The 11,641-nt window shown below is 44.5% G+C and overlaps 1 protein-coding gene across 5 annotated transcripts in view; it reads right to left on the bottom strand.

The window, feature by feature from the left end:
• Window positions 1–994: 994 nt before the first annotated feature.
• The window catches only part of ZNF157 (zinc finger protein 157), a 39,315-nt gene continuing 28,668 nt past the window's right edge, over window positions 995–11,641 (bottom strand). For 4 of the 5 annotated variants that reach the window (XM_045471459.1, XM_045471458.1, XM_045471460.1 and 1 more), the window contains 3 exons: window positions 5,618–5,744; window positions 5,224–5,319; window positions 995–3,641 (listed from right to left, as the gene is read on the bottom strand). In XM_045471459.1, coding sequence (XP_045327415.1) covers window positions 2,419–3,641; window positions 5,224–5,319; window positions 5,618–5,666 — 1,368 coding nt within the window. In that variant the 5' untranslated portion in view covers window positions 5,667–5,744 and the 3' untranslated portion in view covers window positions 995–2,418. Of the gene's footprint in view, window positions 3,642–5,223; window positions 5,409–5,617; window positions 5,745–11,641 lie in introns of all 5 variants that reach the window. The other variant, XM_045471462.1, reaches the window with a different exon arrangement.

Genomic DNA, 11,641 nt, shown 5'->3' with positions numbered 1-11,641 from the left:
TGATTGTGGACGGAATGCAGAAAGGTGGCAAATATGTGGGCAAAATGAAATGAACGTATGAAAGAAAAAAGTTTTCTGTGGACATAGAAGTATGTATCTCTTCTGTGTGTATGTGTGTGTGTTACACGTAAATATTTATATAAACCCCATAATACATCAGTATATTTTGAAATGTATATGTATATACATGTACAAGCAAAATTTCTGTTAAAAGTTAACTTTATTTATTTATTTATTTTTTCAACGTTTTTATTTATTTTTGGGACAGAGAGAGACAGAGCATGAACGGGGGAGGGGCAGAGAGAGAGGGAGACACAGAATCGGAAACAGGCTCCAGGCTCCGAGCCATCAGCCCAGAGCCTGACGCGGGGCTCGAACTCACAGACCGCGAGATCGTGACCTGGCTGAAGTCGGACGCTTAACCGACTGCGCCACCCAGGCGCCCCTAAAAGTTAACTTTAATTAAAGACAATTTATGGGAGAAAACCGTAACATACAATGGAAGTCGAAAAAAGTTGAGTTAAAAAATAAAAAGACAAACCATATTCATGGATGGAAAGGCTTAAAGCCATTTTACATCTTCCGGACTGGCAACAATTTGAAAGACTGATAAGTCCTGGTGTATATGTGGGATAATGTAAACTTCGTCTCAAACTGCTCATGAGAGTGTAAATTAGTACAATTTGGAGGGGGGGGGGCGGAATTCAATTATTTAATAAAGTTGCAAAACTTCTGTAGCAATCAGAACCCAGCTAGGAGGGGCGCCTGGGGTGGCTCAGTCAGTGGAGCCTCTGACTCTTGATTTTGGCTAAGGTCATAGTCTCACAGTTCACGGGTTCGAGCCCCGCTCTGGGCTCTGGGTGACGGCACGAGCTTGCTTGGAATTCTGTGTCTCCCGTTCTCTCTGCCCCTCCACTGCTCACGCCCACCCTCATGCTGTCTCAAAAATAAATAAACATTAAAAAAGAAAAAAAGAACCCGGCTAGGAGACAGAAACGATACCAGTTGTTTTAATGAAAAGAACTTCTTATAAAGAATTTTTGACTAGTCACAAAGTTATTAACCATGTAACTGAAAAGGACAGAAAGAGAACATTAAAATTATCATGGAGGCAGCAACTGCAGGAAGCAGCTAGGCTAAGGTAACAAGGGAAGAAACTGGAATTATTAAAAACTGGAAGGTTGGCTGGGGTGCCTGGGTGGCTCAGTCGGTTGAAAAACTGGAAGGCTGGGGAGTGGTGTCACGTGGGTGGGACTGGTAACTCCCAAGGGGGTGGCACGAGCCAGCTGCCGCTAGTGTTTCTGAGGGGGCGGGGCACCATTGGCTGTTCTGTGAGTGCTGAATTAAACAACTGCCACCATGAGGAACTTCTGCGCAAGGGAGGGAGCGATACTGGGCTGACACTCAGATGAACGGGGCGCTAACAGGGAGGAAAAGAAAAGGGGCAAGGCCCTTCTTCCTTCCTCACGCTCACGGTTCACGGTCACTATCTCCGATTGGCAAGGCCCCACGGGAAGCAGCTGGCAAGACAGAAACATGTTTTGTAGAGTCACAGCCCCAGCATCGCAAAGAACAGCGTAGAAGGGGGGTGTTGGAGCTAGGGGCACAACAGCTTAGTAACTTAAACACTGCCTATACTCTATGACCCATCAGTTCCACTTTTAGATCCAGACACTAAACACAGAAACAACACAAATGTCTTGCACTAGGGGGAGAGAAATGAATACACCAGACCTATATTTATCAGCATGGATAGATAGATCAAGGACAGGTAACGTTTCATGAAAAAAGCAAGCTGCAGAACTTTCAACACAGGGTGGTACCATTTATGGAAAGTGTTCAGAGGAATACAGTATTATATATTGTACAATTCACGCTATACACACACACACACAACCTCAGGGGAGATTAACATTCTAAATGTTGACAGGAAAACCTTAACTTTAGGGGAAAAGTGTAGGAGAATTGTGATCACCTTGAAACTGATAATATTCGAACCTAAAACCTCAACGGAAGAGTTAACAACTTTAAATAACCAGCCACAGTCCAGGAGAAGATTATCTGCCATACACATGACTGAAAAAAGGTTTGTACATTCTCATATATTGAAAAACGAAAACAAGAACATGTAAAGCCAGGACGTAAAAGATAAGCAGCCCGTCAGAAAACAATGGGGAAAGGATACACAACAGTCAAAGCACAGAAGAAAAGAACCCTAACGGCCAGTCAACAGGTAAGAAGTTATTCAACCTCACCATTGATTAGGGGAATCCAAATGAAACGAAAACAACGAGCTATCCCCTAGCAGGAATCAGGATGTATTTTCACACCAGTGTCCGAGCCTAACTGTTACGGGTGTGCTCTGTGTGCCGGTGACCAGAGGACCCAGAGGGCTTGGTCAGGCGGTGATGGGAGTCTTCACAAAGAAGCTTTCTCCACAGTAAAAGGCAAGGGCCGGCCCACGTGAGTTCTCTGATGTTCCGTGAGGTGAGCTTTCCGGCAGAAGGCCTTGCCACATTCTTGACATTCAAAGGGTCTCTCTCCCGTGTGAATCCGCTGATGTTCAATGAGGCGTACTTTCACGTAGAAGGCGTTTCCGCACTCGCTACATTCATAGGGCTTCTCTCCCGTGTGAGTTCTCCGGTGTTGACAAAGGGATTTCTTCATACTGAAGATTTTTCCACATTCGCTGCATTCATAGGGTTTCTCTCCTGAATGCATTCTCTGATGTTCAATGAGGCGTGCTTTAACATAGAAGGCATTGCCACATTTGCTACATTCGTAAGGTTTCTCTCCCGTGTGAATTCGCTGATGTATCCCAAGAGACGAGTGTACCCTGAAGGATTTCCCACATTCGTGACACTGATAGGGTTTTTCACCTGTGTGAGTTCTCTGATGATTATTGAGAGTCATTTTCATTCTGAAGAACTTCCCACATTCGCCACATTTATAGGGTTTCTCACCTGTGTGAATTCTCTGATGTTGATTTAGGGATTTCTTTGCACGGAAGTTTTTCCCACAGTCACCACATTCATATGGTTTCTCCCCTGTGTGGGTTCTCTGGTGTTGGGTCAGGGATATCTTGACTCGAAATGTTTTCCCACATTCGCTACATTCATAGGGCTTCTCCCCCGTGTGAGTTCTCTGGTGAATCATAAGGGTTGCCTTCTCAGAAAAGGTTTTCCCGCATTCGGCACACGCATACGGTCTCTCTCCTGTGTGTGTTCTCTGGTGTAGAATGAGTTGTGACTTCCTGCCAAAAGACTTCCTACATTCACTACATTCAAAGGGTTTCTCCCCTGTGTGAGTTTTCTGGTGAGCAATGAGGTATGACCTTGCACTGAAGGTTTTTGCACACTCACCACACTTATAGGGTCTCTCCCCTGTGTGTACCCTCAGATGTTCAATAAGGTTTGATTTCCTGCAGTAACTTTTCCCACATTCATGACATCCAAAGTTTTTTACTCCTGCGTGTGTTCTTTTATGTCCAACAAAGCCTGTGTTCTTGTAGAAGACTTTTCCATATCCATTATACTCAACAGTTTGATCCACAGGTTGAATCTTCTGACGCTGAAGGTCACTGTCATGCCTGAGGGCACCACCCCCGACAGAACTCTTGCCACACAGCAGTGAGAGAGATCCTTTAAAAACAAATCAGATCACTTACTTAAAACTCAACAATGGTTTCCCTTGTCACGGTACCGAATGAAAGTGCTTACCAAAGCCCACAAAACATAGCCTGTTAAAAAGTGCTTCACCTCGCCTAAAAAACTCAACATAATTTGGCCCCCAGCTAACTCTCTGATATGGCCCCCGGCCACTCACACCACCCACCATTAAGCTACACTGGCCTCTTTGCTCTTTTTAGGATCTATCACCCTGACACACACTGTTCTCTCCACCCCGAATATTCGAAGTCTACGTGGCTCTGTCTCTCTCACATCACTGATGTTGGTGCACCAATGTTAACCTCCCCAAAAAGTCGTCCCTGGACATATCCTCCACAGGCACACGACACATCGTTGTCTATCTTTCGTATCTTGCATTGATTTTCTTCTCACCACCAAACGTGATGTATCAGACTGCCAACTCCGGGACAGTGATATTAGTTTCCCAGGTGCTAGATCCCTACACCTAGAACATGACCAGATCATAGCTGACACTCATTTAAGAGGTGGTGGAACACCAGAGGCGCGTACGAACAAATGCCCCACAACGAACGGCATCCAAGGCAGTGGAAGGCAGGCAGGCAATTGAGAATACTAAAGAGAGACAGACTAGCTGAGAACGTGTAAGACGAGGCGGGCAGGGTTAGGTAAGAGTGGTAGATAACCACAAAACTCAAGAGGGGCGCCCGGGTGGCTCAGTCGGTTGAGCGTCCGACTTCAGCTCAGGTCACGATCTCGTGGTTCCCGGGTTCGAGCCCCACGTCGGGCTCTCTGCTGTCAACACTTCGGCTGTGGCTCCTCTGTCCCCCTTTCGTTCTGCCCCTCCCCTGCTTGTGCTCTCTCTCTGTCTCTCTCAAAAATAAATAAGCTTGGGGGCGCCTGGGTGGCGCAGTCGGTTGGGCGTCCGACTTCAGCCAGGTCACGATCTTGCGGTCCGTGAGTTCGAGCCCCGCGTCGGGCTCTGGGCTGATGGCTCAGAGCCTGGAGCCTGTTTCCGATTCTGTGTCTCCCTCTCTCTCTGCCCCTCCCCCGTTCATGCTCTGTCTCTCTCTGTCCCAAAAATAAATAAACGTTGAAAAAAAAAAATTAAAAATAAATAAATAAATAAGCTTGGGGCACCTGGGTGGCTCAGTCGGTTGAGCATCCGACTTCGGCTCAGGTCATGATCTCACAGTTCGTGGGTTCGAGCCCCGCATCGGGCTCTGTGCTGACAGTTCAGAGCCTGGAGCCTGTTTCAGATTCTGTGTCTCCCTCTCTCTCTGCCCCTAACCCACTCGCATTCTGTCTCTGTCAAAAATAAACATTAAAAAAAAAAATTTTTTTAATAAATAAATAAATAAATAAGCTTAAAAAAAAAAAAACCTCAAGATAAAACAGGCCAGAGCACTTAAGTGTGAACGTAATGAGGGCAGGTGTGGTTTAGGTACCTGAAGTGTGTAAACCTTCTGCCCTCCAGTCATTTGCAAAGAGGAAGGGCCCCTAGAAAGAGCCTACTGGAAACCACTGCCCCAAGCGTGAATTTCTGCACTCTTCCTTCCCGTTTCTGCTCACTCACCTGGGAAACCTTGGCCTGAGGATTCCTCCTCTAAAATCCACAGCTCTTCTCCTCGCTCCAACTTGAAGATCATCTCTGGTTTGGCCACGCAGAGGCCTGTTAATGGGAAATGGCAGAGGACATGGGCCAAGTTGTCTGAGCGCTAGGGCCTCTGATGGAGGAGGAGGAAGGTGCATCTTCATGAGCTGCACGAGGAAGGGGGCCCATTTAAACCTTTCATTGGGGGAAGTGACAACACACATCACGCTTCCTGGTGCCTCAAACCTAATCAAGCATCTGTGACCCTGGAATCTAGAACCTAAAGTATTGTTAAAGTCTACAAAGGCCATACACGTTACAGTAACCAAGAAAGAAAACCTATGGTACCAGGAGTTACATGGACAATAATCCTCACCCACGGATGCCAGGTTGCTGTAGTTCTCTAACATCACATCCTTGTGCATGGTCCTCTGAGCAGGGTCCAGTCTGTGCCACTCCTGTCGGGTAAAATCCACAGCCACGTCCTCAAATGACACAGATCCCTGTAACAACAAGCTGCAATGATCAGAATGGGACACACGGAGGGGCGCCTAAGTGGCTCAGTCGGTTACGCACCCGACTCTTGAGTTCGGCTCAGGTCATCATCTCACGGTTCGTGGGATGGAGCCCTGTGTCGGGCTCTGCGCTGATGGCATGGAGCATGCTTGGGAGTCTCTCTCCCTCTCTCTCTGCCCCTCCCCAACCTGCTCACACTCTCTCTCTCAAAATAAACATTAAAAAAAATGTTAAATACTATCTCAAAAAAAAAAAAAAAAAACAGACGTGTGAAACTAATTCTCTCCACAGAGCACCAGTAAGAGTTAACTAGAAGAAGCTACATTGGACACCTGACCCTGTGTCTTGCTCGATATTATATTTTGTTGGGCGGGGGGAACCCAGAACAGCCCTGCTATTGTGTTAATATATCAATCCATGAAGAAAAGACTGCTGACTGCTGAGTTAACATGAGGTGCCGGACCTGTCCCAGTTGCTGGGAAAACAAACAAGGGATAAGATGGAGTGCCTGTTCTCAAAGAGCTCAAAACCCAGTGAAGAGGCTTAGGTATGAACACAGTCTTGCAATGAGGTGTTACGGGAGCTGCGTTAGGCATGCGTACAGGGTGCAGTGGGCTGTGTTATCAGATCCAACTTCGCTTGGGGAGACGGAGCGTGGAATCCTTCAACAAGAATACAGTTTCCCTCAAAAATATGGGACAACAGCATAAAAAAAGGCAGGAAAACATGAAACACACATGGTGAGCTATGAAACTACATATAGAACCGGAGGAGAGAAAAACAGCACTTCAGGCTATGATGAGCTTAAGGGCTGCAGAGACATTCCGGGGCCAGAGAGGGGAGGGATTTTCAACTGTTTTTTTTTTTTTTTTTTTCCTACAGATCATCAGTCTCTAAAATGCCTGACTCCCTATACCATCAGAATATTTTCTGACCCTCCCACAATATATTTATATTTCGAAATTAGACAGAAGTCCTGTTAAGTGGGAGAAAGGCACAGATCATTACTCCCAGGATAATGGCGCGAGCAGATGGGTTGAGGCTGGTGCCATATATTGAGATGAGCAAAACAAGAGAGATACTGGGTTGGCAGAAGGAGAAATTGAAATAGATCTTGGACCTGAGCTGGGTTGTTTATGGCACATACTGATAGACGTCCAGCTGGCAGGTGGCTATAGGATTCTGAAGCTCAGAAGAGAAGGCTAGGATAGGCCAACGATTGGGAGGCAATAGCATTTCAGTACTAGTTGAAACCACCAGAATAAACTGGAAGGCTAAGAAAACACAAAGAGCTTGAGAGAAGCACCAGGTACAGAGTCAGCAGGGACACCAAAAGTACATGAAGCTTGAAGGGGGGGGGGGTCCCTGTGGGACACAGAAAATGGGAGAAATACTGTTTTTTTTTTTTTAAAGCAGTCCTGCCCCAAAGTAGGCCCCAGGGCCAAAAAAAAAACAAAAAAAAACACACAAAAAACCTGTAACCTTGTAGCAGCAGACACCTCAAACTCTAAGGAAGAGAAATCCTTTTCTTTGGCAAGAATAGTGGTCTGGAGAATGTGGGAAGGATCCCCATTGCCTTTTTTCTACCCTCCCACCCCTTGGCCCCAAGGACAAACTTCCTTACAGAAAGTGAGTGCCAAAGCGGACAGACTAAATCCCTAACTGTCCAGCCAAAAGATCATGGGAGGGAGTGTGGGGGAGCACGACTGTGGGGGAGACTGCCCTAATAAAATAGCCTCAGAATACATGAAGCAAATCTGAAAGAACCGAAAGAAGGAAGGGGCAAATGCACACTTAGAACCGCTGACTTTCAACACTTCTCTTAGTAATCAAAGTAACCAGTAGACAGAAAATCAACGGGGATATAGGAAAACTGAACACCACCCAGCAACCAAAGGACTCTGCAGAGCATTCCACTCAGAAACATAGAAATTAAGTTTCTTCTTCAAGTACACACGGAATAGTCACCGAGCTAGGACATACCCGGGATCATTGAGCAAATCTCAACACGATCAAAGGCCCCTTGGGTACCAAGGAAAATTGACCCGGAAAACCAACTCTGACATAGCACTTAACAAAACAGTTAGAATTTAAAGACAAAGAAAATATCTCTTCAGGGCCTCCAGGCAAAAAAAGATGAAATAACTTACAAGACCAGAGAATTAAACTGGCATCAATTTCTCAAAAACACTTGTGCCCTTCCTCAGGAATTTAACAGAGCTGCGCTGTCCAATTTGGTAGCCACACGTGGCTAGTTATAGTCCTGGACAGCAGAGATACAGAACGTACTCATCACTGCAAGGGGTTCTATTGACCAGCACTACACCAAACGGTGAGCTTCATCCGACCAAAACCGATGAATGGGGAAATTCTGGCAAAAGCCTGACACTGGGCATTTTACATACTACCGTAAAGTTAAGACTAACACAACGCTGGGGTCACGGGCTGAAGGATAACGTATAGATATTAAGTTGTCCCGACAAAGTAGAAAAAGAACTAAAAAATGGAAGAAGAGAAAGAAAAAGAGAAAAGATGAATGAGATCATTGACTGCCATGTAGGTAAAGGTGAGAGACAAATTAGATGTTATAAAAGATTAATAAAGAAAAAAAAAAGTAGGGGCACCTGTCGGCGGAGCGTGCAACTCTTGATCTCGAGGTTGGAAGTTCAAGCCACGCATTGGGTGTAGAGATTACTTTAAAATAAAATCTTTTTTGAAAACAAGGTAAATTGGTATAGGCGTTACGGGAAACAGTATGGAGGCTGCTCAAAAAATTAAAACTAAACCTACTATATGATCCAGTGGTCCCACTTCTGGGTATATATCTGAAGGAAATGAAATCACTCTCCCAAAGAGATATCTGCACTCTCATGGTCATTGCAGAATTATTCAAGATATGGAAAACAACTTAAGTGTCCATCGATGGATGAATGGATAAAGATGTGGTGTGTATACACACACACACACACACACACACAACTCAACATCATTCAGTCATGAGAAAGAAGGAAATCCTACCATTTGCAACAACATGGATGAAACTGGAGGGCATTGTGCTAAGTGAAATGACTCCAACAGAGAAAGGCAAATATTGTACTGTATGATCTCATCCATACGTGAAATCTTTTTTTAAAAAAAGTCAAACTCACAGAAGCAGAGTAGAACATTAAGGGGGGTATGGGAGAAATGTGGCGATGTTGGTCAAAGAGGACAAAGTCCGCTATGTAGAATGAATAAAGTCTAGAGATGCATGGGGCGCCTGCCTGGCTCAATCCACGGAGTGTGCGACTCTTGATCTCAGGGTTGTGAGTTTGAGCCCGAGGTTGGGTATGGAGATTACTTAAAAATAAAATCTTAAAAACAAAGTCTAGAGATCTAATGTACAGGCGTGATGACTATACTTAAGTAATACTATATTGAACAATGGAAATATGCTAAGAAAGTAAATTACAGGTATACTCATCACACACAAAAAATGGTAACTACGTGAGATGGTAGTTAATGAACTCGACTGTAGTAATCATTTCAATATGTATATGTGTAGATCATGTTGTATACCTCAAATATATACAACTTTTATAAATAAAGTAAACAGAAAGAAACAAGGACTGCCTAAGGGTACTATACGAAGTATTAACACAAAGGGAATTATCAGCATGAAAATACAACCTTCCTAATAACCAAAAAAAAAAAAAAAAAAAAGGTAGAGGAAACACTAAATAGAGAAAGAAACAGCAAATATAACAATCTCACAGTGATTACATCAGAAGAGAAAGTGAAAAAATTGAGACCAAACATATCTGTATTGTTTATGACATCAAACAGTAACATAAGTAAGTGTAAATGGGATTACGTCACCTACGAACTGAAAAATGTTTTCATGTTGCCTCGTAAAGCAGAGCCCAATAATACTGTGCACAAAAGGTATGTTTAAAACACAGTCATTCAAAAAGGCTAAGGGGCGCCTGGGTGGCTCAGTCGGTTAAGCGTCCGACTTCAGCTCAGGTCACGATCTCGCGGTCCGTGAGTTTGAGCCCCGCGTCGGGCTCTGGGCTGATGGCTCAGAGCTTGGAGCCTGCTTCCGATTCTGTGTCTCCCTCTCTCTCTGCCCCTCCCCCGTTCATGCTCTGTCTCTGTCTCAAAAATAAATAAACATCAAAAAAAAAAAAAGGCTAAAACTGGGGCACCTGCGTGGCTGTCGGTTGAACGCCCGACTTTGGCTCAGGTCATGATCTCACAGTTTGTGAGTTCAAGCCCCACATCAGGCTCACTGTTGCCAGCTCAGAACCCGCTTCGGATCCTGGGTCTGCCTCTCTCTCTGCCCCTCCCCCGCTCACACTCCCTCCCTCTCAAAAACAAACATTTTTTTAAAAAGGTAAAATTAGGGGCGCCTGGGTGGCGCAGTCGGTTAAGCGTCCGACTTCAGCCAGGTCACGATCTCGCGGTCCGTGAGTTCGAGCCCCGCGTCGGGCTCTGGGCTGATGGCTCAGAGCCTGGAGCCTGTTTCTGATTCTGTGTCTCCCTCTTTCTCTGCCCCTCCCCCGTTCATGCTCTGTCTCTTTCTGTCCCAAAAATAAATAAACGTTGAAAAAAAAAATTAAAAAAAAAAAAAAGGTAAAATTAAAGAGGTGGATAAAGATTTACCAAATGAAAACAATATAAAAGCAGGGACTGAAATCTTGATGCCAACGTAGAATTCCAAAAGCAGTTATATGAGACAAAGGAAGATACTTTGTAATATTAAAAGCCCTGTCCAAAATAAAGATCTAACAACAGAGATATGTGTAAATACCTATGCACAAAGTGACACCGCAAAAGCCTATATAAACCAAAAACTACAAGAATACAAGAAAAAAAAGCCTTCTCTAATGGGAGACTTTTAACATACCATTCACAAAATAAGACAGATTATGTGGACAAAATAATAAGCAATGATACAAGAGACCCAAGCAACATAATAAGGTGAAACTTTTGGATATATACATATCAAACACTACACTCCGATCATACAGAATATACTTTCTCTCAAGCACACATGGAACATTCACAAAAATTGACCATGTAGTAGGGCACAAAGAAGATAATCTCAGTAGGTTCCTTAAAATAGAAATATTATAAACAGGGGCGCTTGGGTGGCTCAGTCGCTTGAGCATCCGACTTCGATTCAGGTCATGATCTTACATTCATGGGTTCCAGCCCCGCATCGGGCCGTGTGCTGACAGCTCAGAGCCTGGAGCCTGCTTCGGATTCTGTGTGTGTGTCTCTCTCTCTCTCTGCCCCTCCCCTGCTCATGCTCTATCACTCTCTGTCTCTCAAAAAATAAAACGTTAATTTTTTTTTTTAAATACAACTATTATGAACACCAATCACAATCAGTAAAGAGATTTAAGAGTTAGAAATTGACAAGCTGATTCCAAAATTCATATAAAAAAAGGAAGGGGGGGGCACCTAGGTGATTCAGTCAGCTGAGCATCCAACTCTTGATTTTCAGCTCAGGTCATGATCTGAGCGTTGTGGGATCAAACCCCCTGTTGGGCTCTGTGCCAAGCATGGAGCCTGTTTGAGATTCTCTCTTTCCCTCACTCCCCTCTCCCCAACTTGCGTGCTCGCTCGCTCTCTCTCTCTAAAATTAAAAAAAAAAAAAAAAAGAAGGGATTGGGACTTGATGCAGGTCCTAGAAATAACAAGACACTACATTGATGATATCATGATAGTATCAGAAACTGAAAATCAAGCCAGGACTGGCTGAAATGCAATAGTGACATATGGGGAGCAGAGGAGAGTTGATAGATGCGACAAAAATCCAAGGGCCTACTCAAATGGAGTAATTTGTAAGAATACCTGGGGCAGAAGCTATCCCTGGCATGCCACAGGCAACACAAAA

The sequence above is a fragment of the Leopardus geoffroyi genome, chromosome X (genome assembly GCF_018350155.1).
Source record: "Leopardus geoffroyi isolate Oge1 chromosome X, O.geoffroyi_Oge1_pat1.0, whole genome shotgun sequence".
NCBI lineage: Eukaryota > Metazoa > Chordata > Mammalia > Carnivora > Felidae > Leopardus > Leopardus geoffroyi.
This window is presented reverse-complemented; position numbering and strand designations above follow the sequence as displayed.